The following is a 24,504-nucleotide window of genomic DNA, read 5'->3' as shown; positions in this document are numbered from 1 at the left end:
TGTGAAATATTTTAGTACTATTGACTAAAAATCGACAGATACTTCTACAAAAAATAATTGTTCTTTGAAGATATGAACGGTGAATATAAAATATTTAATGCAAAATCTTGTGTTGACTATAAATGTATACCTTATATTTTATGAACAGGCGTGCGGATTTGACTTGATTTTTCTGTTTTACGTTGTTTGGTACAAATATTGATAATATATACAGTTAAATTAGTATGAACACCAACATCAGGCATAATTAATTCTATTTAATTGTTAATTTGATATATGTGTTGGATGTCACTGAGCTCTCAGATTAAATTAAGCAATAAAAACCAACCTTTAAAGCTGTGCTTCTTACCTCATCTTGTACTGTTTCTTTGAGTCTAAAACAAACATTTTGTTGTTGTTATTTGACGGAATATCATAATACCATTTCTTAACTTTTATCATACAAACATTTGATTCGTACTTTATAAAATTCCGTATAAAACTAGAAACTTAAAAATATTTACTGGAAACTTGCTTCTGAAATGGGGCTTTAACAATTTATGTTTTTAAGTGTTTAGAAACATAGATCAAAACTAAAATGAAAAACATTTTAAAATTACTTATTTTTAGTTTTATCAAATATTTGTTTTCTTAGAAAGTTACTGAGTAAAATAAATAGTTAATATGTTCAATTAGACGAAACCTATGGAACATGTTGGGGCTGAGAAAATCACCATATTACTGGGAAATGGTTGAAAATCTATAAACTTGTTAATTTATTCTCAGAGCTCAGGGTTAATAAGGTTTGACACATTAATACGATAACTTGATTTTTTCATCTTAACAGTTTACCACTTATTTATTTTGTATTGGTTCAACAATCAAATAACAAAAAGGTGTTTTCTTGCAGAATATGTATTTGTTACTGATTTTCAACGTATTTTAACACAACATATATATATATATATATACAAACAAATTTAAGAATCTATACAAAGTGCAGTATGGCAAGTTCGTATAAATGACATGCAAAAAGACGCCATCAACTTTTTGTCAAGTTGCATCAGTAGTAATATTAATATCGATAGCGTAAATGTTTTTCTTCTTATGGAATTATGTATAATGTATTTGTGTAATTATTGTGTTTCTGTATGTATTAAATGATGTTAATAAACATGCTTGTGATATTTCAATGTTGGTCGTTGTACATCTTAGCTCTCTTATCCACTCAAAGTGACTCCAGCTTCTGGTTAGATGCTGAAAAACCTCTTGAAAATTAGATAAAATTTAAGTTTTGATTTGATTTCGTTTTACTAAAACATTTCTCTCGTTAAGGATGTTTCAGCTTTTAAGAAAATAAACTTTAAAACAGGCAATACGCTAGATACATTTGTAAAGTGAATTGATTATATAAAGTTTTTGAACGTTTTCTTATGATAAATAAAATTATATTTCAAAAATGATTGGCTAATATACCTTTTTTCTACACAGAGGAACAAGTTATATTAAAAGTAATAATTTCTTTGTGTTGGAGCAAATACACATTGCTGTGTTCAGTGTAGAAAATCGAACCCCGGAGTTTAGACATACTCAAAGTCACTCAGCTTTGAATAAAAAGAAATTGAAGCTATAAAGAATTTAAGAGATAGTAAATAAGGAATTTGCGTTATATAAAAATATGAAACTAAATCAAGAAGGCGAATAATGTAGATAATTCACATTACTTTAATCATTACAAAGTAGGAAAACCAGGTGTAGGGGAAAATAAATTATTCATGTGGTGTCAAGCTTATCTGAAAGTTGTATTGGTTTGTCATAGTAAAGCCGCATGAGACATTAAAACAAGCGCTTTTGGTTCTTACAAGTAGTTTAAAAGTACAATAAAATCAACCCACTCTTATAAGTATATAATATCAATATATGTTATTTATTATCATTTTTATTAACCTATTACTCATGCCAGAACAACATATGTTAACAGGGAAGACCCACAAACTGGATCAGATGAAATAAAACCTTTAAATCCATGTAGCACGAAAGACTGTGAAATGTGACGTTCATTGAAACAGCTTAAAAGTGATATGAATATGCCTTGATTCAATAGAAAAGGCACCAACTTACACTAAAAATAACTAAAAAGTCATAAAAATAACTTCAGTATATTAAAATGTGCTGGAAATAAAAACAGGTATATATCTTTTGAATTTAATAATATTCAAGAAAATGTTTAACAATCAAATTTTTATTCACATAAAAACTTCTAAAATTAATCTTAAATCCACACTAAAATCTCAAGAATAGTTCTATAATAACATTATTGGAATAATTACCTAATTCACACTTCTTATCAAGCACCAAAATTAACTATCTATGATTATTCCTTTAAGTTAAGTTTCCAGCCCTCTTATATTAGACAATCAAACTTTATGTTAAGTTTTAAACATTTTCACAATTGAAGATATAGTAGCAGCGTGACCATCTTCTGGTTAGGAGTTGGTTTTATTAATTTAATGGCAAGAGATTCTAGCATTCGAAGTTGGAATTATTCCAAAAATGAATCACTACACGGAGAAAACTGGTGGTGGACACAGTATCACATTCGATTAAATAATGGCTCTTAACACTACCGATGTTGTGACTTATAGAGTTAGAGTATTCTGTTATTTGACTGCAGAGTCCTCTAGGGGGTGATCCATTATATCCTTGGTCGCATCTCCGGCATAAAGACATATTTTAAGTGAAATTGCTGATACCCTACACATGCACTATTTGAAATATGATCAGGAAATAAAATAAATTCATGCTGTGATATTATAACATACTATTTTTTACGAAAGCCAATTTACAAAATATTTATAAACATCTGTAACATTACTCAAAATAAGTAATAAGCATTTTATCTTACGGTTAATAAAATTAAAAAGTTATGTAAACAACTGGAAAATCTTCCAAAATATCGAGTACAAGTAGGTCTAATGTAAGTCAAAGAAAAAATGTTTTAAGCGTAAGAAATGTAATGAGTTGTCACGCTGAACTGCAAACTGTCTTTTTCTAACATTACTCCTGTTAGTAAACTGTGGAATGTAAACTAGGGGTTTGTAAAACTCGAAAAGGATTGGCTTACAGGTTTGTAAGCAATAAACAATAAGTGCTTAACCTAATGCTTCATATTACTACGTCTACAGGTTTTCATATTCTTTCAGCTCACGCGTTATTCATTTATGCTTCAAATATTTTATACCATGTAAAACTGGTTTCCGTTTGACTGATCGCGTTTCTGTTTGTTTGTTTGTTTTGGAATTTTCGCACAAAGCTACTCAAGGGCTATTTGTGCTAGCCGTCCCTAATTTAGCAGTGTAAGACTAGAGGGAAGGCAGCTAGTCATCACCACCCACCGCCAACTCTTGGGCTTCTCTTTTACCAACGAATAGTGGGATTGACCGTAACATTATAACACCCCCACGGCTGGGAGGGCGAGCATGTTTGGCGCGACCGGGATGCGAACCCGCGACCCTCAGATTACGAGTCGCATGCCTTAACACGCTTGGCCATGACGGGCCTCATCGCGTTTCTCACAGACAGTAAGTTACAACCAGTTACTAGTTTATATCATCTTATACATTTAAAATTGTACTAATTTTTAGCTTTCCCATTGGGTGTCATAAAGTGGTTTAGTTATGAAATTATTTCCAACTTGTTTTCAACCAAACATCAATTACAAAAGAAATATCTCAAATTAACCTATTAAAGCACTTCTGAAATATCAAATATTACAGATTTTGCAGATTAATATCTAATGTATTGGTAAGAAAATAGAAGATATTAAGTTTTCAAATAAATACAAATAACACTGAACGACAGTATCATACATCTTCGTATAATTAATGTTAGAAGTAATTTTCCAGATTTTTTAGTTTTCACATTTTTCATTAGTTCAAAGGAATTTGTTGATTTATTTAACACATTTGTTAGTTTTTTATGTAAATCGTAGTTCAAAAAACATTCTGCCACGCTCAATTCTTAAAATCAAATACTGGAGAACCAGTACTTTCATAACATGACTACAAATATCACCACAAATCAAACCAGTGAATAACTGAAAGCGATACAATACTCAAATTGCATCATGATTGTTGCATATCATATTGTATCTAAATCATTATTCAACAAAAGACGAAGAGAAATTCCAAAATGTCACTAAAGTTTAAGGTCAGTATGTGTGTGTTTTTTTTTCTTAAAGCAAAGCCACAAAGGGTATTTTCTGTGTCTACCGAAAGGAATCGAAACCCTAATTTTAGCGTTGTTAATCCGTAGGCTTACACTGACCCAGAGGGGCACATTCTAGGAGAGTAATTACAGTTTTAGTGTGTTAATATTGATTACCAGGTCAAAGGTATTAGAGGCAAAGTAAAAGCGTGTGTGGGGGGAAGAGGTCAAGGTTTTTTGATCAATGGAAATGGGGAGAATGTGGGCCACAAGAACATCCATTACAGCCAGGGTTAATGGATCGCCGGAGGGTCCTAGAAGCTCGTGGGTTCTGTATTAAATTTCATGTATTCTTCTGATTTACCTGGAATTAATTTTGAAACATTTTTACTGGGACACATTGAAAAGAGAGGATGTGATTTCCACTTCTCTTCCATTACTATTATGGGTTTACGGAAAATTCAAGCTGTAAGAAAAAATTTCCTTTTATGTTGGATGTTGTTAAGTACAGAGTGCGTGTTTTTAACCCTAAAAAAACAAAAACTCAGGTTCAACATATTAATATGGAATACATGAATAGGGTTCCATTCCCCTCGGTGGACTCAGTAGGTAGCCCGAAGTGGCTTTGCTCTAAGGAAACACGGGCACTATACATGAATACTCAAATAAAGTAGAAAAACAAGTGTTCACTATTTTCCCGATTTTAATGCAAAAACGACATAATTTGATTACTTGGTCATATTTAAACGGAAAAAAGTTCAATATCATATCATTCATGTGCGTTTTAGTCCCTTAATTTGAAAACATAATGATTCATTCATATCGCGATATTTACCAAAGGCACTTAGCACAGGATATAGATAACAAAAATATATAGTTATTAAAATTACATTTAAACATCCTATTGTACAGCTAATTTTTGTTTAATATCATCTAAAAGTCATGTTTTAAAATACATACTTCTCTGTAAGGTATAAAGTCTCATAACTCTAGCATATATTCGATGAGTTCCTAGATGTAAAAAAATACATAAAATATGTAGTTATTTTCTATATTCTAAACTGGAGAACGTGAAATGTATTGGAATAGTTATTAAAATGCAGTATTTCACCAATTTAAGGCATTTTCTTATGAAATCTTAGAAATGGATAAAAAATAAAACTTTGAACACTAAAATATCCCTTTATGAAAATAACTTGCTAAAATGAAAACATATCCGTACCTCAGATGAGTCATTGAATTTCTATACAGAATGCAATTGCCTGATTAGGTCAGTCATGGATGATATTTTAATTTCACATAGAGAATTTAATCGAAATTTAATTTCACGAAGCAGTTGCTCACATAAAACCTAGTTCAGAGTCTTACTCTGATATATAAAATTTCGCCTGACATTTATTTTTCGTAGCCCTGAAGTAACAAGAAACTTTTATTGAAATAAGTTTTATTGTGAAAGAGCCTGTACGAAAATAGAAGAAATAACAAATGTGAATCACATATGACTTTGTTTAGAGAAATTTAAGGCGCGAAAGATAAACCTTTTAACGAACAACTACTAAACGAAATAGTTCTGGCATGAATTTTTTTCTCGAATGTTTTGTTTACAGTCTAAAATGGACAAAGTCACACAACATATTGTTCATCTTGGAATGGCTGGGGGTCTAAGAGGATGTGAATAAATAAAACAAACCACTAAGAAGCTTTAACCACTTCTACCAACTTACATTGACTCAGTGTGTTTATGTTGCCTACAATATTTGTATATCACTTAATCAAACATATTTTTTCGTTGCATTGCATCGTTCTTGGGAAAAGAAATGAAAAAAAAAAGAGTTAAAAAACACTAGTAATTATAGTGTTCTGTTTTTAGCACTACAGATTACTATAAATTACTTGGTCACAGCTGATGATAAAGCAACCTAAGATATATATATATATATATAAGAAGAAAACCTATATATAAGTTACAATAATCACAAATGAAAAGTACCATTCTAAGAGAAAGTAACAATGCACAGTGTGCTTTGAGCACAGTTTTGTAAACTTTGTACAAGATTATGACCTATGATTTAAACCCTGTTGATGATCTTTGCCCTAATGGCTAGGTAGATATGTCACACAAGAATAAACATACTCATTTCATTACCTCGATTTTTACAAAAATACAACTAAAAGTTCCATGTAGAAAAAAGTCGCTGATATAAACATTCTATCACCAAACCTCCAAACCTACTAATGTACTTTCTTGGCACTTGAATGGAGAAGAACAGAATATGGATACTAAATCCATAATTCAAAATTAAGACTACTTTTCACGAATTTGGCAGTTTGGTGAAAGAAACGTTTCCCTCTTCTTTTTCTTGTATGTGCTGTACTAAATAAAGTGCACTCTGTGTTCAGTCTAGTTATAAATCAAATAAATGCTGACAAATATTAAACTTCTACAGCACAAAGAAAATACGCAACAACTTAATCCATATGGCGATACTTGTGAGCTGACATCTGTGATAAACCTAATACAGCGTACTGGCACTTCAGACAGTGGTAGTGGGTCTGTTTTCGGTTGTGGTTACAACCTTCCATATTGCAGTCTTGAGAAGTGGTGTACTTATCAAATCCTGCAGCGTTAATACAGTCTATCTTCAGGTGCTGTCTGCGGTGGGCAACGACTTTATTGGTGTCAGTGCACACGAAGTCACATTTTTTGCAATGAAAATGTGAGGCCTTGTTTGCCATTGCACCTACTGTATTCATATACATACAATCTGGCCGACCACAGTTAATATTTGCTCGAAACTGTTCAAAGTCACCGCCCATTAAGGTGTCAAGCCGCTCGTGGCGCGCTGTGTGTTGGACAAATCGGGTTTTGTCGCAAAAACTATAACCACAATCTATACGTATACAGTGGAAGTGGGTTTGATGTTCTCGGTATCCACAGTGCGGGTATGCACAGTCCTCATTGAAACGATACCGAATGTATCCTTCAGGAACCGGTTCGTCCTTTATGATACGGGAACTCTGCAGTCTCATCTTTTTAGAGTTAGATCCACTAGTTTGCGAAGAACTATTAAAATTACAACCTGTTGCATGTGAAACTTCCAATGATTCATTCTTTCGCTTTGCATTGTAGTCCACCTGTGGAGAGCCATAGAAACCTTCACTTGGTGCAACAGTATTAGTCTGAGTGGGAATTGCCACATGATGATTAAAAATTGTCTTCCCGTGCATTGTGAAAATTGGTGGTACCATTCCCTGTGGAGTTATAAGATGATGACCGGAAATGGTTGTCAGAGGGAATGGCTGCCATGCAAATAACTGGTGTACTGAACCACTGGGAGTAGCTTCTGAAGTCAGAGGCGACTGCCCAGGTTCATCATTAGTTTTATTGTTACTGTTTGCATTAGTACTGTTTGGAGGGTGTTGGTCTTTTCCGGTGTCTGGATCTTCGCTTTCACTAGCATTTTCTTCGTCACATTTTTGACCAGAAGTAACTGATGAATAAGATGACGTATTTGGACTTAGCTGATCTGATATATAAACTGGCACCGGACTTACACCACCAGCATGCTTGATTACGTGTGATCTTAGTCGTGAGAAGCCAGAAAAAGCCTAGAGAGAATATAAAAGTTTTAGCATGAACGTAATGGTACGTTTTGGATATTCTACTGAACTTTATTCTTGTGTGGTAGTTTGGAGATAACATATCGAAAGGTTTTTACATTGTCTCCAAACTACCACAGATTATGCATGCTTTTAAAAGTTTAATTTACTTATTTAGTTTAGTATTCAGTTTTCAATTTGAAATTTAACGATACTAAAAATGAATTTTTCTATAGGACTTTATAATACATTAAAAACTTAATAATAAAAAGCATATATATATATGTGGGATAAAATTACAAACAATATAGCGATTTTACCATTATAATAAGTTTCTAGTTATATTCAGTTAGAAAAGGGACCTCAGATTTCACATAAAAGTTTTGAGATTCAGTTTCTTGTAGATTAGGAAAATAAAAGCAAATGTGGAATATAAAATTCAAATATCTACAAATTTAATCAGAGTGAATACAAAAGATTATACTACTTGAATATCGCCCAGCCTGTGAGACACATGAACTGAAATATTTTAGTTCAATGGAATTGTGAGAGTTTACCTGATTGCATATATTACAGTGAAAATGTTCCTTCTTCTTTAGTTTACAGAAAGGATGTCCACAGCTTTGTGAAGTTCCGTATTGAATATGTTTATTTGTTTCTTGAAATGTGTTTTTTATACTGATAATTGGTTGCTGGAGAAGTTTTGTCAGTGGTGGATCACTTTCAGTTGATGTAATAGTCATCACAGTTTTTTGACATTCTCTATCAGGTCCAAAATCACCTTCAGGGTAAACTGGCATTCCAGCTGTACATTTTGGGTTTGCATCTGATTTTTCTCTAAAGGCGGACAAAGGATAATATGTTCCTTTGGCTTTAATTATCGTTGCTTTGGTAAATAAATTTTCCGTTGTAGAAACTTCAGAGATGGCTGTTGTCATTACAGGTGCCGTTTTAGGGCTCTGAGATTTTTCTTCGTCACTAGCAGGTGTTTTTTGTTTAGGTTTATTGTTTCCATATCCACTACCATCTTGATTCTGATGCTTAATGTCATGAATTCTCATGGCGCTGTAACGAACAAACGAGTACTTACATCCTGGACGAACACAGTGGAAATGGCGGTTAACCTTGTTGTTTTCACAGTTGGGAAATCGACAGTCAACACTGCGATCAAAAAACAAAAATCCTTCCATTATGTCGATGTTGTCGTGAAAATCTTTGGAATGAAGTAGAAGAATGTCACTTCGATCTGTGACAAAGTGACATCGAGGCCGAGTGCAGTGGAAATGATGATTTTCGAGGAAAAGACACAAATCGTCAGGGCATGGAGTGTTCTTGGGAAATACGTAAAATCCATTCTGCAAAATATGTTACATAATGGAGGTTTAATGTTTTTAGTAATTTGTTTCAAGAAAATAACATAAAAGAATAAAACTAGTCATGATGATGTGTATGTAAAAAAAGGCTAATTTTCATTTTATAAAAATATAGCCATTTCCTTGAGAAGAGTTCAGTAAAATTATTTTGCCATTTACCAATAAGAAAAATAAAATATTTGTAAATATCTTGTTAATGGGCTTTTCTCTGATTGGAAATTTAAGAAAAATCCCTTAAGATGGTACAATATTGAAACTAGATTCATTTTTTTAGTTAGTTATATCTTGGTCTGCCAGTAATCAATGCAAATAAACTACTGTCGTTCATTTAACCATAACAATAAAACATTACAAAGTGATTTTTTTACACATATCACACATTACAACAATTATTATACAACAATGAAAAATTTCCAATGTATACATGTCTATTTATCGAGTTTAAAAATCATCAGCTGTTATGTGTAATAAAATGTACAAACAGCATATGAAGTACCACTTTGTTAAAAATCATCAATTGTTATGTTGTACAAACAGCATATGAAGTACCAGTTGTTTGTAAGCATGTTTACCAGGATTTAATTTATTTTATGAATAAAATACAGAACAGCGTTATACGTCTTGTACAATATTTTTGGTATTACAAATAAAATATATTTAGTTTTTGTTGTTGAATTTCACGCAAGGCAACTTGGATGCACTTTGTGCTTTCCATCTCTAATTTAAAGGTAGTATATTAGAGGGAAAGCACTTAATTGACATAATTCACCATCAACTCTTGGGCTGCTCTTTACCAAAGAATAGTGTGATTGGCCATAACATTATAATGCCCTCACGGCTGAAAATGCGAGAACGCTCTGCGACAGGTTCGAGCTTGAAGCTCACATATTGCGAGTCAAGCGCATTAATAACTAGACCATGTCAGACCCTCTATATTTATTTATTTTGTTGTTAATTAATCTTTACAAAAGTATTTAAAATTCATAATGACATTTTGTATTTACAATTTTAATAATTTTTTATGCAGATAAACAAAAATAAATAGAATGGATTTAAGGTACTAAATCAAAGAGTTTTTTTCATCATAGTGGGTTAAACTAATATTCGTTTTCCTACTGATCAGAGGTCCGTTTTACCTTATCTGGTAGAAACAATGCAACTTTTTTTTTGTTTAAATAAGCTTACAATTTTTTTCTAATACGTAGTTTAGGTGAACTATTCATATTGAGTTAACTGGGAAATTGGCAGTAAATGTCTATTGGGGAAACATTTGTAGAAATAAACTGGTGACCATACAATCTTATTATGCAGCCTAAGTGTAGAAGACGACGTATAGAAAGTCTTCCACCAGATCCAAAGACGAAAGAGAAAAGACGTCCAAATCCTCGTCCTCTACACTTGAGCTGTATGAGAAGATGTATAGTCTCCAATACATTTTTACAAATGTTTCACTAGTAGATAGTTGCTGCCAATTTCACAGTTAACTTAAGTTAACTTATAGATTATCTTGAACGTTTATTACTTCTATTTAATTGTACGACTTTCTCTTTATGTTGTCTCACTAAAAGAGCCATTATTTTGTTCGTCTATTAAAAACTATCTTTCTCACTAGTCAAGATAATTTGGTATATTAACATTTTCTATAGTTAAAATAAGCTTTCTTGATTAATCTTTTTAACTAAAAAAATGATATAAGCATTTTATGGTTAAAAACAGACAATTTACCATTTTCTATAAAACAAACGTGAAAGGGTTGTGGATTTTGATTAAACACTAAACTACACAATGGATTATCTATGGTTTGCCTATCACAGGTATCGAAACACGAATTTTAAATTCATAAGCCTGCAAGCTTTCCGCTGAGCCACTGAGGGATGAAAATCAACTTTACTATCATATATGTTTAAAATAATATTTCATAACTTAATCTCATTGAACGAACATTTTTTCACCCACCCCACAGTGGCTAAACGGTAAGCTTGAGGGCTTATAACATTAAAATCCGAGGCTGGATTCCTGTTGTTGGCCTACAGTAGATAGCTTGACAGTTTAATCATCGATAATAATTCTAGATTTTCATTACACTGGGAGTTCTACTATCTCTAGGTTTCACTCACCTTTTCTACAGGTGCTGAAGAAGCAATTGTCATTTGGTTGGGTTTCTGGATTGAAGACAAGATTTCACTGTCATGTTCCATAGATGATACAGAAACTGGTGAAGATCCAAACACAAGGTCTACACCATCTATTGGCGACGTCGGATTAGAGATGTCCAATGATGAAGGGTACTGTATACTGGGAGACGCGGTAGAAGAAAGCAGAGAACATGAATTTGATTCTTTTGTTAGAAGTGTAAGAGGTGGAGCAGTAACGCCAAAATGCCTAAATGGTGTTGTCATGAACGTTTGAAGAGGAACGGAGGTTGGCTTCGGGAGTTTGAAACTTGTATAGATCGCCTGGGGAAAGTTATGTGGAGTAGAAGGTACTGAAAACTGAAAAAAAGGAAACAATGTGTTAAAACGCTGCACATTTTTTATTAAGGTTAATAAACTGACTGCGAATTCAACAATTATTTTACACCAAAGTTATGAATCTACCAAGTTACTAATTATGCAATGGAATTGAACATCTTGTTTTGGCTTTTCTGTCTATTGTAACAACAGGTGCACGATAATGTGGTGTTAATCTGGAACCATATTCAACTCAGCCTTTAAAAAGTAACATGGAAATGGTAGTGGTAGAAGTATGGGTGGGAAGGAAAAATACTGGTGGATACACTACAGAATGATACCTAAAATACCACACCATACAAGAACCCTGTCCTGCCATCCATTGTATTACACATAATGATTCACTTATCCTTGACTTCAACCTAACGAACGACAACTTTCACATCTCTTGTGTTAAACTGGTCAACATACTCCTCGAAGGAGAGAGTTAACTAAATGGACACTCATTGCACTTAAATTCCATCACACTTGTAAAGGATGTTTTTCGGAGAGGCATCACATCAGTTGACTTCATGCATTAAAATTACGCTGAAAACTGGCCTGAAAATTGGTTGAAAATTTCTAAGAACCTTTTCAACATTCTAATTTAAAGGTTTCTCTTGTTATTTGTGGAGTAAAGAAATGTCGTGAATAAAGATGTAAATCCGATTATGCTTAGATGTTTATTTACCAGCGTAGAATGAATAGCCAATCATTTGCATTAGAGATCACATTATCAACCATTCAGAGGTTTGATCTGCATAAAAATTTATTAAAGGTTGGTGGTGGTGATTAATAACACTAATTTTATCAGAGTTAAAATATTTCAAATTCCGATTATCCTTCAATTGTTTTATGCAATACACTAGACTATCAGAAACATATTGAGTAATTCATGCAGTAAATCCCGAACCAGACACGAAAAGCTTAACATTTTTATATTATTGAGTTTTTATTACAAGATAAGAGGATACGATTGAAATCGTTTCAGTTTCTACGTGGCCCAGAATGGCCAGGTGGTTAAGAGATTCGACTCATAATCTGAGGGTCGCGGGTTCGAATCCCCATCATACCAAACACGCTCGCCTTTTCAGCCGTGGGGGCGTTATAATATGAGGGAAAATCCCACTATTCATTAGTAAAAGAGTAGCCCAAGAATTGGCGGTGGTTGGTGATGACTAGCTGCCTTTCCTCTAGTCTTACACTGCTAAATTAGGGACAACTAGCGCAGATAGCCCTCGTGTAGCTTTGCGCCAAATTCAAAACAAACCAGACCAGTCTCCATGTAGCTCGCTCACTGCACAACGGTAAGTATAAGCAGTAAAAAAGCGGATTCACTTCCTAAATTGAGCAACACACAAATATCCGTTTTATAATTTTATGCTTAACAGCAAATAAAACTTCTAAGTAATAGTTAATCATGAAATATTACTTTTTATTTAAATCTCTAATCCTTTATTTTTATTTGAAATAGTATGATGTTGTATAAGTCAAATTCCTAACTGATATGAGCTGTAATCGAGCACAAACTCAGAATCCTACTTTCATAAACTCAGATTTTCTTTGAGCGTTCTTTTATATTGACTAAACAAAGGCAAAACAAATCAAAATTTTTATTGATCAGATTTAAATGTTTTTACTGCATTAATGAATAAAGTATTTGAGTTAATGTAATAGATCCATAGAATAATTAAAAAACTGCAACAAGCTTCTTTCTGTATGCGTCAGTAGCTCAAAAATCTTTAAATAAATATACAAATAAACGCAACGAGTTCCAAAATTTTTTGCAATGCGCGAAAATTCGCATTTAGCTACCGAGCCTATGTTGTAACTTACAAAAGGTGGTTATAAAAAAAATGGTTTAAATGCTGAAAGAAACAAAACTCCACCTTTTCGATCTTTATGTTTCTGTTTTATTATATTCGTGTTTAGTTATTTAAACACGCACCTCTATAACCCTGTTTTTCGGTGGTCTTCCACGTTTTCGTTTGAAAATCCCGTCGATGGAGGTCGTTAAAGCCATAGGCGCGTGATCACAGCTCTGTTTTTCAGTGTACTTATGGACTTTGTAGTGATTTAAACGCTCGAATGGCTTGCCCATGCTGCTTATAACCACTTGACATTCTCTCTATCGAAAAATAAAAGAATCAGTGCATCTACAAAATATTTATAGACCTTAAATATATAAATTAAATGTCGATATGTTCTTTCTAATCTACACAATGAAACCTTGTCTTTATCAACGGAAGACAAGTTATAAAGTGCATTTATCTTTGGGTAAATCATTCAGAAACTTTAACTCATTTGATTGAGAACAGACCGTCGAATGTTCAAAAGTACAGTAAAGTATATGAAATCACATATGATACAGGTGTGTGACACACTATGAAACTTAATATACAACTATTTTATTACCTCGTGACAAATCTGTATTTTATATCAGTGCTGTCAGTTAACAGGTATCGTCTTAAGTTTTGCAATGATGCAGAGTGTTGTTTGTTAAAACTTAACATGTCGCGCAATCAGTGAACTAATCATAATACATAAGATGTAAAGAGAGGTTAAAACACGAACATTTCTGGATTACGTTTATGGTGAATACTAAACACTTACCCAGTTACAGTGATAGTGCTTTTCTGTGCCATTAAATGAGCACTCCAGAGGGCAGTTCACTGATGATCTAGCCTCCACAGTAATGTAGTATGCTTCTGTTATCTTGTCCTGCGTTTCATGGTTTCTAATAATACAGTAAAAATTCAATTCAAAAATGCCTAATAACAACAATATTATTGAGAGTGGTAACATATTTTTACCATATTTCCGCCAGTTCGTAAAAGTAAAGTTTAATGAAATTTCATTAAGTTGTAAAGGCTTTACTTTGAACATTATTTAAAGTATGTTGTAAAACAAAAGTTAAATTATTTATAAGATATCCGGAATATAAGAAATTATATATAAAAAAATCAACAAATAATGCAACCTACAAGTTTTGTCACAATCAAATCTTTTATTATGTACACATGCGTCAGTATTGAACTTGATATGTAACAAGATGCATTTGGCCTTATCCTGTAAAATCACAGTTTCACACGTGTAAATAATGCTGACATCTGGCAAATGTAGTATTGTAGTTTTCAATGCGCGTGAATGTTCTTATATGGAGAATTTTGTAAATTTAGCTAAAAAGATGATCTGATTTTGAATTATTGCATACAACTGAAAATGTTTTATTTTATCCTTCAGAACGTTTTTCATTATATGAGACTTTCATCAGTATATGAAACCTGGACTTTTCAGTCACTATTATCATATAATAGTAATTATAGCTAGTATAATAGCTAAAGTAATATGTTTAAAACGTACAGCAGCTGTTAAATACTTTTGGTGACTCTTTTCTTTAAATACGTTTTACTGACACATGTCTCTTCTGTTGAAAACTGTAATATATTAAAGTCAGTAAAAAGCATTTTTGTAAATTAATCTCATACGAAATACGTAAAGTTTTACAGAACAAACATTATTTCTCTCTCAATATTCAAAACATGATAGAGATATATTTTGTTCATTTAAACAACAGTATAAAATAAAGGTGAATTTTGAAAGTTGAGTATATACTATTTACTTGGCATGTTCCTTAACAACAATGATTTCTTCGGCTGGAAAGGTCATGTCACAGCTGTCAGCAGAGCAATGAAAATGATCCTTAAGCGCTAGTTCACACTTCGATCTACAGAGGGCATTCGCTGTATAGCTGAAGAGAAAATTGTTGGTATTTTAATCAAAATGCTAATTTATAGCTAATATACAAAAATATCAAAAATATTTTTGATCGAATCTGTTTGAAATTTATTTGCATCACATTTTTATGACAATGACATGAAGAAAATACAATAAGTTTGCTGATTACAAACCCCGTGAAAAGTATATTATCTGTTAAAGTATGGGCAATACCAAACCAATTACAGGGCGTCAATTTCTGGTCCATAAATTATTATTATTTGTATATATCTTAATATATTTTTAGTTTCTTTAAGCTAACATTAAATATTCAGACAGTTGACCATTACTTTCTATTATTGTTTACATACATAAAATACTATCTTAGTTTTCCAAATTTTTTATTATTATTTGAAGTTAGAAATTTTATCATCGGTGATATATAAAATGAGTCATGCAGTTTTAAAGTAAGAGGAAAAATCTTATGTTCAGAGAAGTTTTAATAAATTATTGAATATTTGTAATATATTTTATCACATATCAAATTACTTTCATTTTCTACTTTAATATTATATGAGTTTGACTGTTATGTGGTTTCTACCTCGTAACGTATTTTTTCCATGTGTCTTCCTGGTTCTTTGGTTTAGATGCGACTTTGGTCAAGTCTACAGCTTCTAGAGTGGCTGCATGACATCTGAGGTCGGGTTCAGAATAAAATGATTCAGAGTTTAAAGTCTGACAGACAGATGTTGGTAAGCTTGAAAAGTTAGCAAAAGATAATGAGAGACTATCATCTAGAGAAGTCTGGAGGGAAGATCTTGAAACTGAAGTGTTCGCATAGGTGTTGTCGTGATGAGAAGTGCTGATTTCATCAATCGAAGTGTCAGTGTTTTCCATATTGTTAAGCAAATCGCTGGTGATGTTTGTTTGAATGGGCACTCGGGTAGAAAACTGATTCATGGGAATCGTTATAACATTTGAACCTGGACTTCCAGAGGAGTCTTCGGGCATGTTCATGAACTAAAAATTAATGTATGAATAATCATAAACTGGAATAAAAGTTCGAGAAATTAGTTTCATAATAGAATATTTTTGTCAGTATCCACAACAACTCTACACTAAAAGAAGCACTGAATGTTTCTATGTCAAAATTGCTAATGAAATGACTGCAAAGCTCTCTAAGGAACATGGAAAATATTCAAAACTAACATATATGGAAAATATTAAAAACTAACATGTATGGAAAATATTAAAAACTAACATGTATGGAAAATATTAAAAACTAACATATATGTAAAGTTCAGTTTACAAGACATAAAAAAATCTTGTTGCATTTCTGCTTCAAATTAAGTTTGGGCAGAAAATAAGCATCCCATCATTCTGATTAAAATGTTATATGAAAGCTACCACTTATTAAATAATTATAAAAATATATTACATGGTGATACTTACTGGTTATTGTTTCTCTGTTACTAGGAAACTTTTGATCTAAAATGTTCAAATAAAACTATTACTTTTAGAAAACATCATCACTCTCTCGTTTAGTAAAAACGTGTATTGAACTTAACTCACGTTACCTGTTCTGAACTGATACTGGATGGTATTGTTCCTGGCTCTGATATGGTCTTCATCATGCTTTGTGCCAGTCTATACTTGCGGTATGCCATCTCGTTTTCCCGCCTCTCATGTTTTCTTTTATGTGAATACAGCTGTCCACTTGAGTGCAGAACATATGTGCACCCTAGAAAAGTTGGATAGGGTGTCAGCAAAACTTCCTGATGCCAGTAGGATTAAAACTATGCCCCAAGGCTGAAGTAAACGTCCGCGCAGAGTACAACAGCTAATAAATTACAATAAAATAAAGATTTCTACAAACGAAGTGTAATATTTTTGGAAAAATAAACACACTAAAAGTAATGGGATAAAAATGTCAGAACATTTTTCGACAACTTCAGGTAGTATCGGTAAGTGTATATAAAGTCCTTATGGTCACTCCTTTTATTAATTTTATAGTTTAAATGCAAAAGTTTTAAGTAATATTGAGAATGATTATACTCATGGCTCTTATTATTTAAAACATATTTTGTTCCAGTAGAGGTTGCTAGAGAAAAGAGTGTCAAAAATAACCACAAAATATCGCATAGAACCATAATATATTTTGAATGTAATATATGAATATTGTTTATTTACACAAAATGAAAAGTATAGTTAATGATATATACATATCCATAATGTTTATAAATGAACATTAATTTTGTCATAGAATAGTAACAATTTCAAATCGTACATGAACAAACATTTTGTAAAAATGGACTTGCGCAAATAGTTTTACTAATTAATATTATTTAAAGAAAAAACACTATTTTTCGTCTTTTTAGTTATTCATTATATTTGTCAAGGTTAATCTCTGTACAACTGCAGTAGCATATCAGTATTTGAAAACACTTTGATAATTTGTTAGTGTAAAACAAGATGTGCTTGGAATTTACTGATTATTGACTTTCAAAGCTCAGCATAGTCTTAATAGCTTGAAAAATGAGTCCACCAATTTCAGCTTATATCCTAACAACCAAAGTGAAGTGTTCTTTTGAGAAGAAAATCGCAGAGGAAATTTCACCTGCTTTTGAATTAGACTTTTACCTCGAGGAAATGAACGATTAGTTTGATATGTATTAAAATGCATTTGAAGCCACCTATCCTAAGGCCTTGCTGTCAGAAGGATCCTACGCTTTATTTTTTGTCAATCCTCTCACAACCTAGGGAGTGTTAATAGGCTTTGTACTCAAGTGCTATAACGTGAAACCTTTCTGTAGAAAAATTCCACAAGAAATTCATGTAGTTTTTTTTTCAATTTTAATTCATATTTGTATCTCTGACAAGCCAACAAGTCAGGCATCATAGACAGTCGGTTCGGTTTACTCAGTAATCTAAGAGAAATTCATTTGTATCCCAATAAATAATTAGCAGTTCATTTATCTTGCCAAAACAACTTGTATTTAACTGCCACTATTACTTTGACAGTTGAGTTACCATTCCATAGATAGCACTGTAAGGCCTCAAATCATTTCTTTCTTCCAAATCCACCCAACATTTATTCAATTCGACTCTGTCATTCATTGCAGCTGATATTAAAAAAGGAAAAGAGAAATGTAATTTGTGATTCTATTCGACGGTTCAATAATTTGTATTGGAACATTTAATCCATCATTTCTCTTGGAACGTAGAATTATTATATTGAATTTGGGGAAAATATTTGCAAGACTCATAACAGTGGCCTTCTTCATAGCAGCGTCAGGAATCTGACGTTTTGAGAATAGTCAACTGTGTTGGTGAAAAGAGTCAATAGAAGAGAGTTTTTTTGTGTTTTTAAGGAATCAGAAGAAAGCTAAGTTTTAATTTTCCCTTGGAAATATGTTCTATAATTTTATGTGTTATAGCTCAGAGGATTGCTACGAAGTAAAGATACATTTCGATCCAAAGGAAGTCACACATGCTTATCTATACATAACAAATAAAAAGCCAACAGTATTGCTTTTACTCATTATTTCCTGATGGGTATTAGTGAAAGAAATTTGTTTCAATTCTCATTCTGAAGCAGCATTCCAATCACTATGAATAATGATTTTCAATAAAATCCACTAGACGTTTACAACTGATAAGTAATTCTTATAATATGAGATACTTGTAGTCCTATATCAACTACATCCATCCATGTACCATCATATCTTCAATTTTTATACGAGACCTAAATTCTTCGTTCAAAAGAGCACAACAGTAAACATGTTATTAATAACAGTAACAAAAAACACAATAATTTTCCAACCTACCTGGACGAATACAGTGGATGTGGTTGCATACACGAGAGAATCGACAGTTCTCAAATGAACAATGGTCCTGCTTCATGAACTTCTTGAAACCATCTTTGTTCAACTGTTCATCCTTAACATGAAAGGATTTGTGTTTTTCTGATATAATGGATAAACAGAATAGATTAAAACACTTTAGATCTTTATCAATTTACAAAACCTATAACTTAATTTTTTGCAGTTTACGATAGGGCTACACAACGAAATAATAAGTTATCGAGTCGTATAATTAAACCGTTAAAAATATGTTTTTCAAGCACATAACGTTAATCTAGGAATTTTTACAACTGGATGTTTATATTCAATCAGTGGGTAATTTGTTTTCTCTGAAAGACGCACAGCAATCATGTTAGCTCAAAGCATTAGGTACGCAACGTTACAAATCTGGTGGGTGAAACTCAATCAAGTGTGACACCCACAGGGATGCGAAATGATATACTCTTATTCTTGATGACGAGAAACACACTTGAAGCAAACACGTATTTTAAGATGGCTAGTAGGGGTATTAAAACTTTTATTAAAATAGAGAACAATGTTTTGACCTTCTTAGGTCATCTTCGGATTAACAGCTGAAAACTCTCTTTGTGCATCTTACGATCACATATATTTACCAACAAAGCAAATTTCGAACTTATCTGATTGCCATAAGTGTTTGTTTTGTTTGTTTTGGAATTTTAGCGCCAAGTTACACAAAGACCTATCTGTAGATAGTTGTTCAGGGATAATGATAGCTAGTTAGTTACCAATAAACAATGCCATCTATTGAACTATTCTTTTCTGACAAACTAGTAAGATTTGACAGTCATTTTGTATTTTTTTTAGCACGTTCACTGTCTCAAGGTGCGGAGTGTGCTTTTGCTACGAATCACAAACTATCGGATTCACCGTGTAAACATGCTAAACACTAGAACACGCCAGGCCTAACTTAATTACTGTATAGTGGAAGAAAGCAGTAAATAGTTTTTGTATATCTGAAATATCTAACAGAAAGTAAGATAAGCAAATATTTAGATTTATATACATATTTCTCGCATGCTCACCTCTATTTTACAAAAGGAAGTGAGTTAAAATGTCTTAAACATTCAGATAAATATCAAATAACAACGAATGATAGAATTCACTCTGCAATATCGATCTCTGATATTTTGTGACAGAGCTGCTATTATGACCAATGATAGAACAAGGTCAAAACGTAAAAGTTAAAAATTAAAGCTGGGTCCAGACCTCTAATATATTTAATGAAATAAAATCAATAACCTGTATGTGTTTATATCTGTGAATGTTTCTTAAATAGCCATTTTAGCACAAAAACAAGCTCTATTATACTAGTAAGTACTAGTTTTTTTAAGAAATAAATAGCAGTAGAATATCATACTGTCACTTAGAATAATTCGTTTGTTTGTTTGGAATTATGCACAAAGCTACACCGGTTTCTAGCGGCAACAAGAAGACAAGAACTTGTCTATTCACTTCAGGATTTCCTGGTACACCACATCAACATTTCATTTTGTCTTCGGTTCTTTAGCAATATCTAATTGTATCTATTATCAAAAGATATAGGGACTGAAAAGAATAAAAAGTAGTCCAGAAACGTTTATTATGGCAATGGATGAGCACAAGACTTGGGGATGATAATGGATGAGCACAAGACTTGGGGATGATAATGGATGAGCACAAGACTTGGGGATGATACTGATTCGGCAGAACAGCAACAAAATTCTGGAAAGTTCCAAAAGAAAAGTTCGATATTGTCGAAACTTTGGTTCAAAAAGGCTCGATAGAAATAATGTCTGGCATTTAGGAAGCAAGGTGTACTTCGATAGGGCTGAAAGCTAACAGTTGGACAAACACAGATGATAAAATAAGACTTCTTTATCCTCAGGAAATCAGTATGTGAGAACTGTTGCAGTAGTGACGTACGCTGCCATCTTCAAAATCACAAAAAAAAACATCAGCAGGAAGCAAGTGCAATATCATTAAGTAACTCTGTCCGCCTGGATTGTTCTTGTAACTGTTCTTCTACTTTTCAGAAAAATGACAGAATCTAACAAGTAAATAAATCCGATTTCATTCTGTTATCACCTGTACTCCTTGCAATTATAATGAAGCATTCGGGTATAGAATATTTCTTAGGAAATTTATGTATCCACTTGTTGGAACAAGGGTTAAAGGTGACACATTTGATCACATTATCTTTTAACAGTATTTTTGAACACTCAGTGAGTGCACGCATTTCTCGATGGAAGGAATTAGTGTTAAGTAGTTTCTTTGACTTTATATCCTAGCTAATTGATCTGACATTCTTGTTGTCTCTATAAGATTCATTGTTATTGTCCATCGGTACAGCGGCCCTAACTATAGCTACACATTATGTCTTTCAAGCATCCTTTTTTTTTAATTTTCGGTTTTATTAGTCGGATACCACATTGGCTTACGTTACCATACAGTCTGTTGTTCTAAATCACATTGAAGTCTGCATTACCTTGGTTAAAAGTGTATCTTTTAGGTTGGTTTCAATATTACAACTCTCTCCTGGAAGACTTGATATCTGGAACAGAGTCATAACAAGGATGACTAGCTTTGACTTCTACATACACTCTATACACATGGAAAATTACGAGCTAGGTGCACATCTGCTCATTTATAGACAGTAGTTTGTGTGCTTGTCGAAAACAAATATTTCTCCTTCTTTGTCAAATGATATAGGTATTTGCCCAAACGTTGTAGGATGTAAAACCTTATATTAACACTGGCAACGGGGAAATCCAAACACTACTAAATCTAAATATGTAGTGATATGTATGCCAAGAAAAGTGAGAAAAACCAGCAAAAAAACAAAGCTTAATTCAACACGAAATACTATACAGTAAACGTTAATATAACTGATCTAACTTTTAACACACATTTTTAGTACAGTATTTTGATAAGATGAGTTAATTAAATAAAAAAACAAATTTCAACCTGTATATAACGTAGAAAGAAACAAGAAAAGTTTGGTTTGAATTTCGCGCAAAGCTACACTAGAGCTATCTGCGTTAGCCATCCCTAATTTAGCAGTGTAAGACTAGAGAGAAGGCAGCTAGTCATCATCACCCACCGCCAACTCTTTAGCTACTCTTTTACCAACGAATAATGGGACTGACCATCACATTATAACACCCTCACGGCTGAAAGGACGAGCATGTTTGGGGTGACGGGGATTTGAGTCCGCGACCCTCGAATTATGAGTCGAGTACCTTAACCACTTGGCCATGCCGGGCCAATAAGAGAAGTAACTTATAATGTTAATATACGTATAAACCTGTCTCTCTCTACGTATATATATGGACTATTCTCACAGGCTAGAAGCCTTCTGTAAGACAGGACTCCAGCATATTCGAATAAATAGGCAGACTTTACACTTATATTTTATTATACGAGTGGAAATACCTTTTCAAAAATTTCAGTTTTAACAAGACTAAATTGTTATTTTTTTAACTGGCCAATGTGATATTTAACAACTTTTCTTACCCATATCGGCTTTATTTTTAAAATTGTAACTGCATCCTAATCGTCGACAGTGAAAATGTGTCGTTCGTTGACCATAGAATGAACAAGATGGAGTACCACAGTCTTCGGTTGCCCGAAACCTCTGAAATCCTTCCCGAATAATTGCCGAGTCCTTCCGATGGTAGTTAGCATGCATCTGTACATCCGAGGTGCTGATGTAGACTTTATCACAACCCTCCTGATTGTAATGGAAGTTTGAAATTAACGATAGTTTAGTTGTCACCCAAAACGATTATAATTAAAAAACAAGTTAGAGTTAGATATAAACAAAGAGCAACTTTTAGCTTAAGGCTGGGACAGAGATAATCAAAATATTAATTCCTGCAAGCTATTTTATTCAGTAATTTCATCTTGAGAAAATAATGTAAACAATCTGGTTGGTTTATCTCTGCGGCAATCTGATTTAATTTTACTAGTTTCATATAGATACGTATGATACACATTAAAATTTGTTATTTACAGATCTTTCTTACAATTATTTTGTTATTTCTTTCAGTTTGATTGATAAATGTAATGGTTTGGAGTGTTTGAAGTATAATTTATTTCCAAGAAACCAGTTTGTTGATACATGCTTTTAACATGAAGTAGTTTACTATCATAATTTCTCCTACTAAAAATATCTAGTTTTTGCACGCGCTTTCGTTTATTATAGCTGTTCGTTTGACAACTGTTTAAATATCTTTTGCAGGCTACAAATAAACAATAAAGATATAGTTTGCGAAAAACATTGCATTCTTTCCCAGAGATAAAGATCAGATACAAATGTGGATAGAAACTAAGAGAAAACTACAATGACTATAAACGACAATAGCTCTAAGATAAGCACCAAGAATAAAAAAGTGGTAATAGACAAAACTTATCCTCATCCAGATCTCACCTTTAAGCAGTGGTAATGGGTTTGCTTCCGGTTATGGGAGCAATTTGTAAACCTGTCCGAACAGTCGTCCATCGGGCTGTAACGCATAAAGCCATGTTGAAGAGATTCGTCACGCTTTTTATGCCACTTAAAATGACGTATCATTTCCTCCTTCTTTACAAATACCTGAATAAAACCAAAGAGTGAAATGTTTTTAAACCGCTTAGATTAGTGAGTTATTTTATATTTTGTTAACAGAGAAAAGAAACATTAAAACGTGTAGATAATAATAACAGTCACTCATTTCGGCATCATTACCGTTTCCTAATATTTCACACACACTAGCAATTTGCATAATTCCACTGGAAACTGTAATTAGCAATAAAGTATTAAGAACTATTGGTAGTTTTTAGTTTTGTATACAGATCGTGGGAAAGTTTTCTTTTATGTTTGTTTTTAAGCGCAAAACTACACAATGAACTATCTGTGTTATGCCCACCACGAGTATGGAATCCTGGTTATTAACGTTATAAGTCTTCAGGCTTTCCCCAGAGCCTCAAGGGAAATATTCGCTGGTATTTTATACTTAACACCAAGAGGAATGCTTTTATAAGTCTGGAAGAAACACAGAAAACACAAGTGTGGTAACTCCACTCATTCAATGCTTTAAATGTTCATTGTATTGTTAATCCTGTACCAATAAGACTTATTGTCAGGCCTCAAACGACCTCCAGAAATTTGTCAATATAGTAAGTTACTTTTCTAGTTAAGGAACTCATGTACTGTGTTAATATATTAAAAATCATGGCTAAGTCAGATTTAGAAAAAAAAAGTGTTGTTAAATCAGTTATTTAATTAACTGTAACTAG

General features: G+C 32.7%; 1 protein-coding gene across 7 annotated transcripts in view; it reads right to left on the bottom strand.

The window, feature by feature from the left end:
- Positions 1-1,883: 1,883 nt before the first annotated feature.
- Positions 1,884-24,504, bottom strand: part of LOC143223041 (zinc finger protein castor homolog 1-like) — a 143,926-nt gene continuing 121,305 nt past the window's right edge. For all 7 annotated transcript variants that reach the window (XM_076450418.1, XM_076450416.1, XM_076450417.1 and 4 more), the window contains 11 exons: positions 23,657-23,821; positions 22,741-22,957; positions 19,192-19,329; positions 16,942-17,105; positions 15,966-16,384; positions 15,270-15,398; positions 14,261-14,384; positions 13,596-13,775; positions 11,276-11,650; positions 8,343-9,140; positions 1,884-7,794 (listed from right to left, as the gene is read on the bottom strand). In XM_076450418.1, coding sequence (XP_076306533.1) covers positions 6,655-7,794; positions 8,343-9,140; positions 11,276-11,650; positions 13,596-13,775; positions 14,261-14,384; positions 15,270-15,398; positions 15,966-16,384; positions 16,942-17,105; positions 19,192-19,329; positions 22,741-22,957; positions 23,657-23,821 — 3,849 coding nt within the window. In that variant the 3' untranslated portion in view covers positions 1,884-6,654. The remainder of the gene's footprint in view (positions 7,795-8,342; positions 9,141-11,275; positions 11,651-13,595; positions 13,776-14,260; positions 14,385-15,269; positions 15,399-15,965; positions 16,385-16,941; positions 17,106-19,191; positions 19,330-22,740; positions 22,958-23,656; positions 23,822-24,504) is intronic.

The sequence above is a fragment of the Tachypleus tridentatus genome, chromosome 8 (assembly GCF_004210375.1).
Source record: "Tachypleus tridentatus isolate NWPU-2018 chromosome 8, ASM421037v1, whole genome shotgun sequence".
Lineage (NCBI taxonomy): Eukaryota > Metazoa > Arthropoda > Merostomata > Xiphosura > Limulidae > Tachypleus > Tachypleus tridentatus.
Note: the sequence above shows the minus strand (reverse complement) of the source record. Positions and strands in the feature narration are given on the sequence as shown.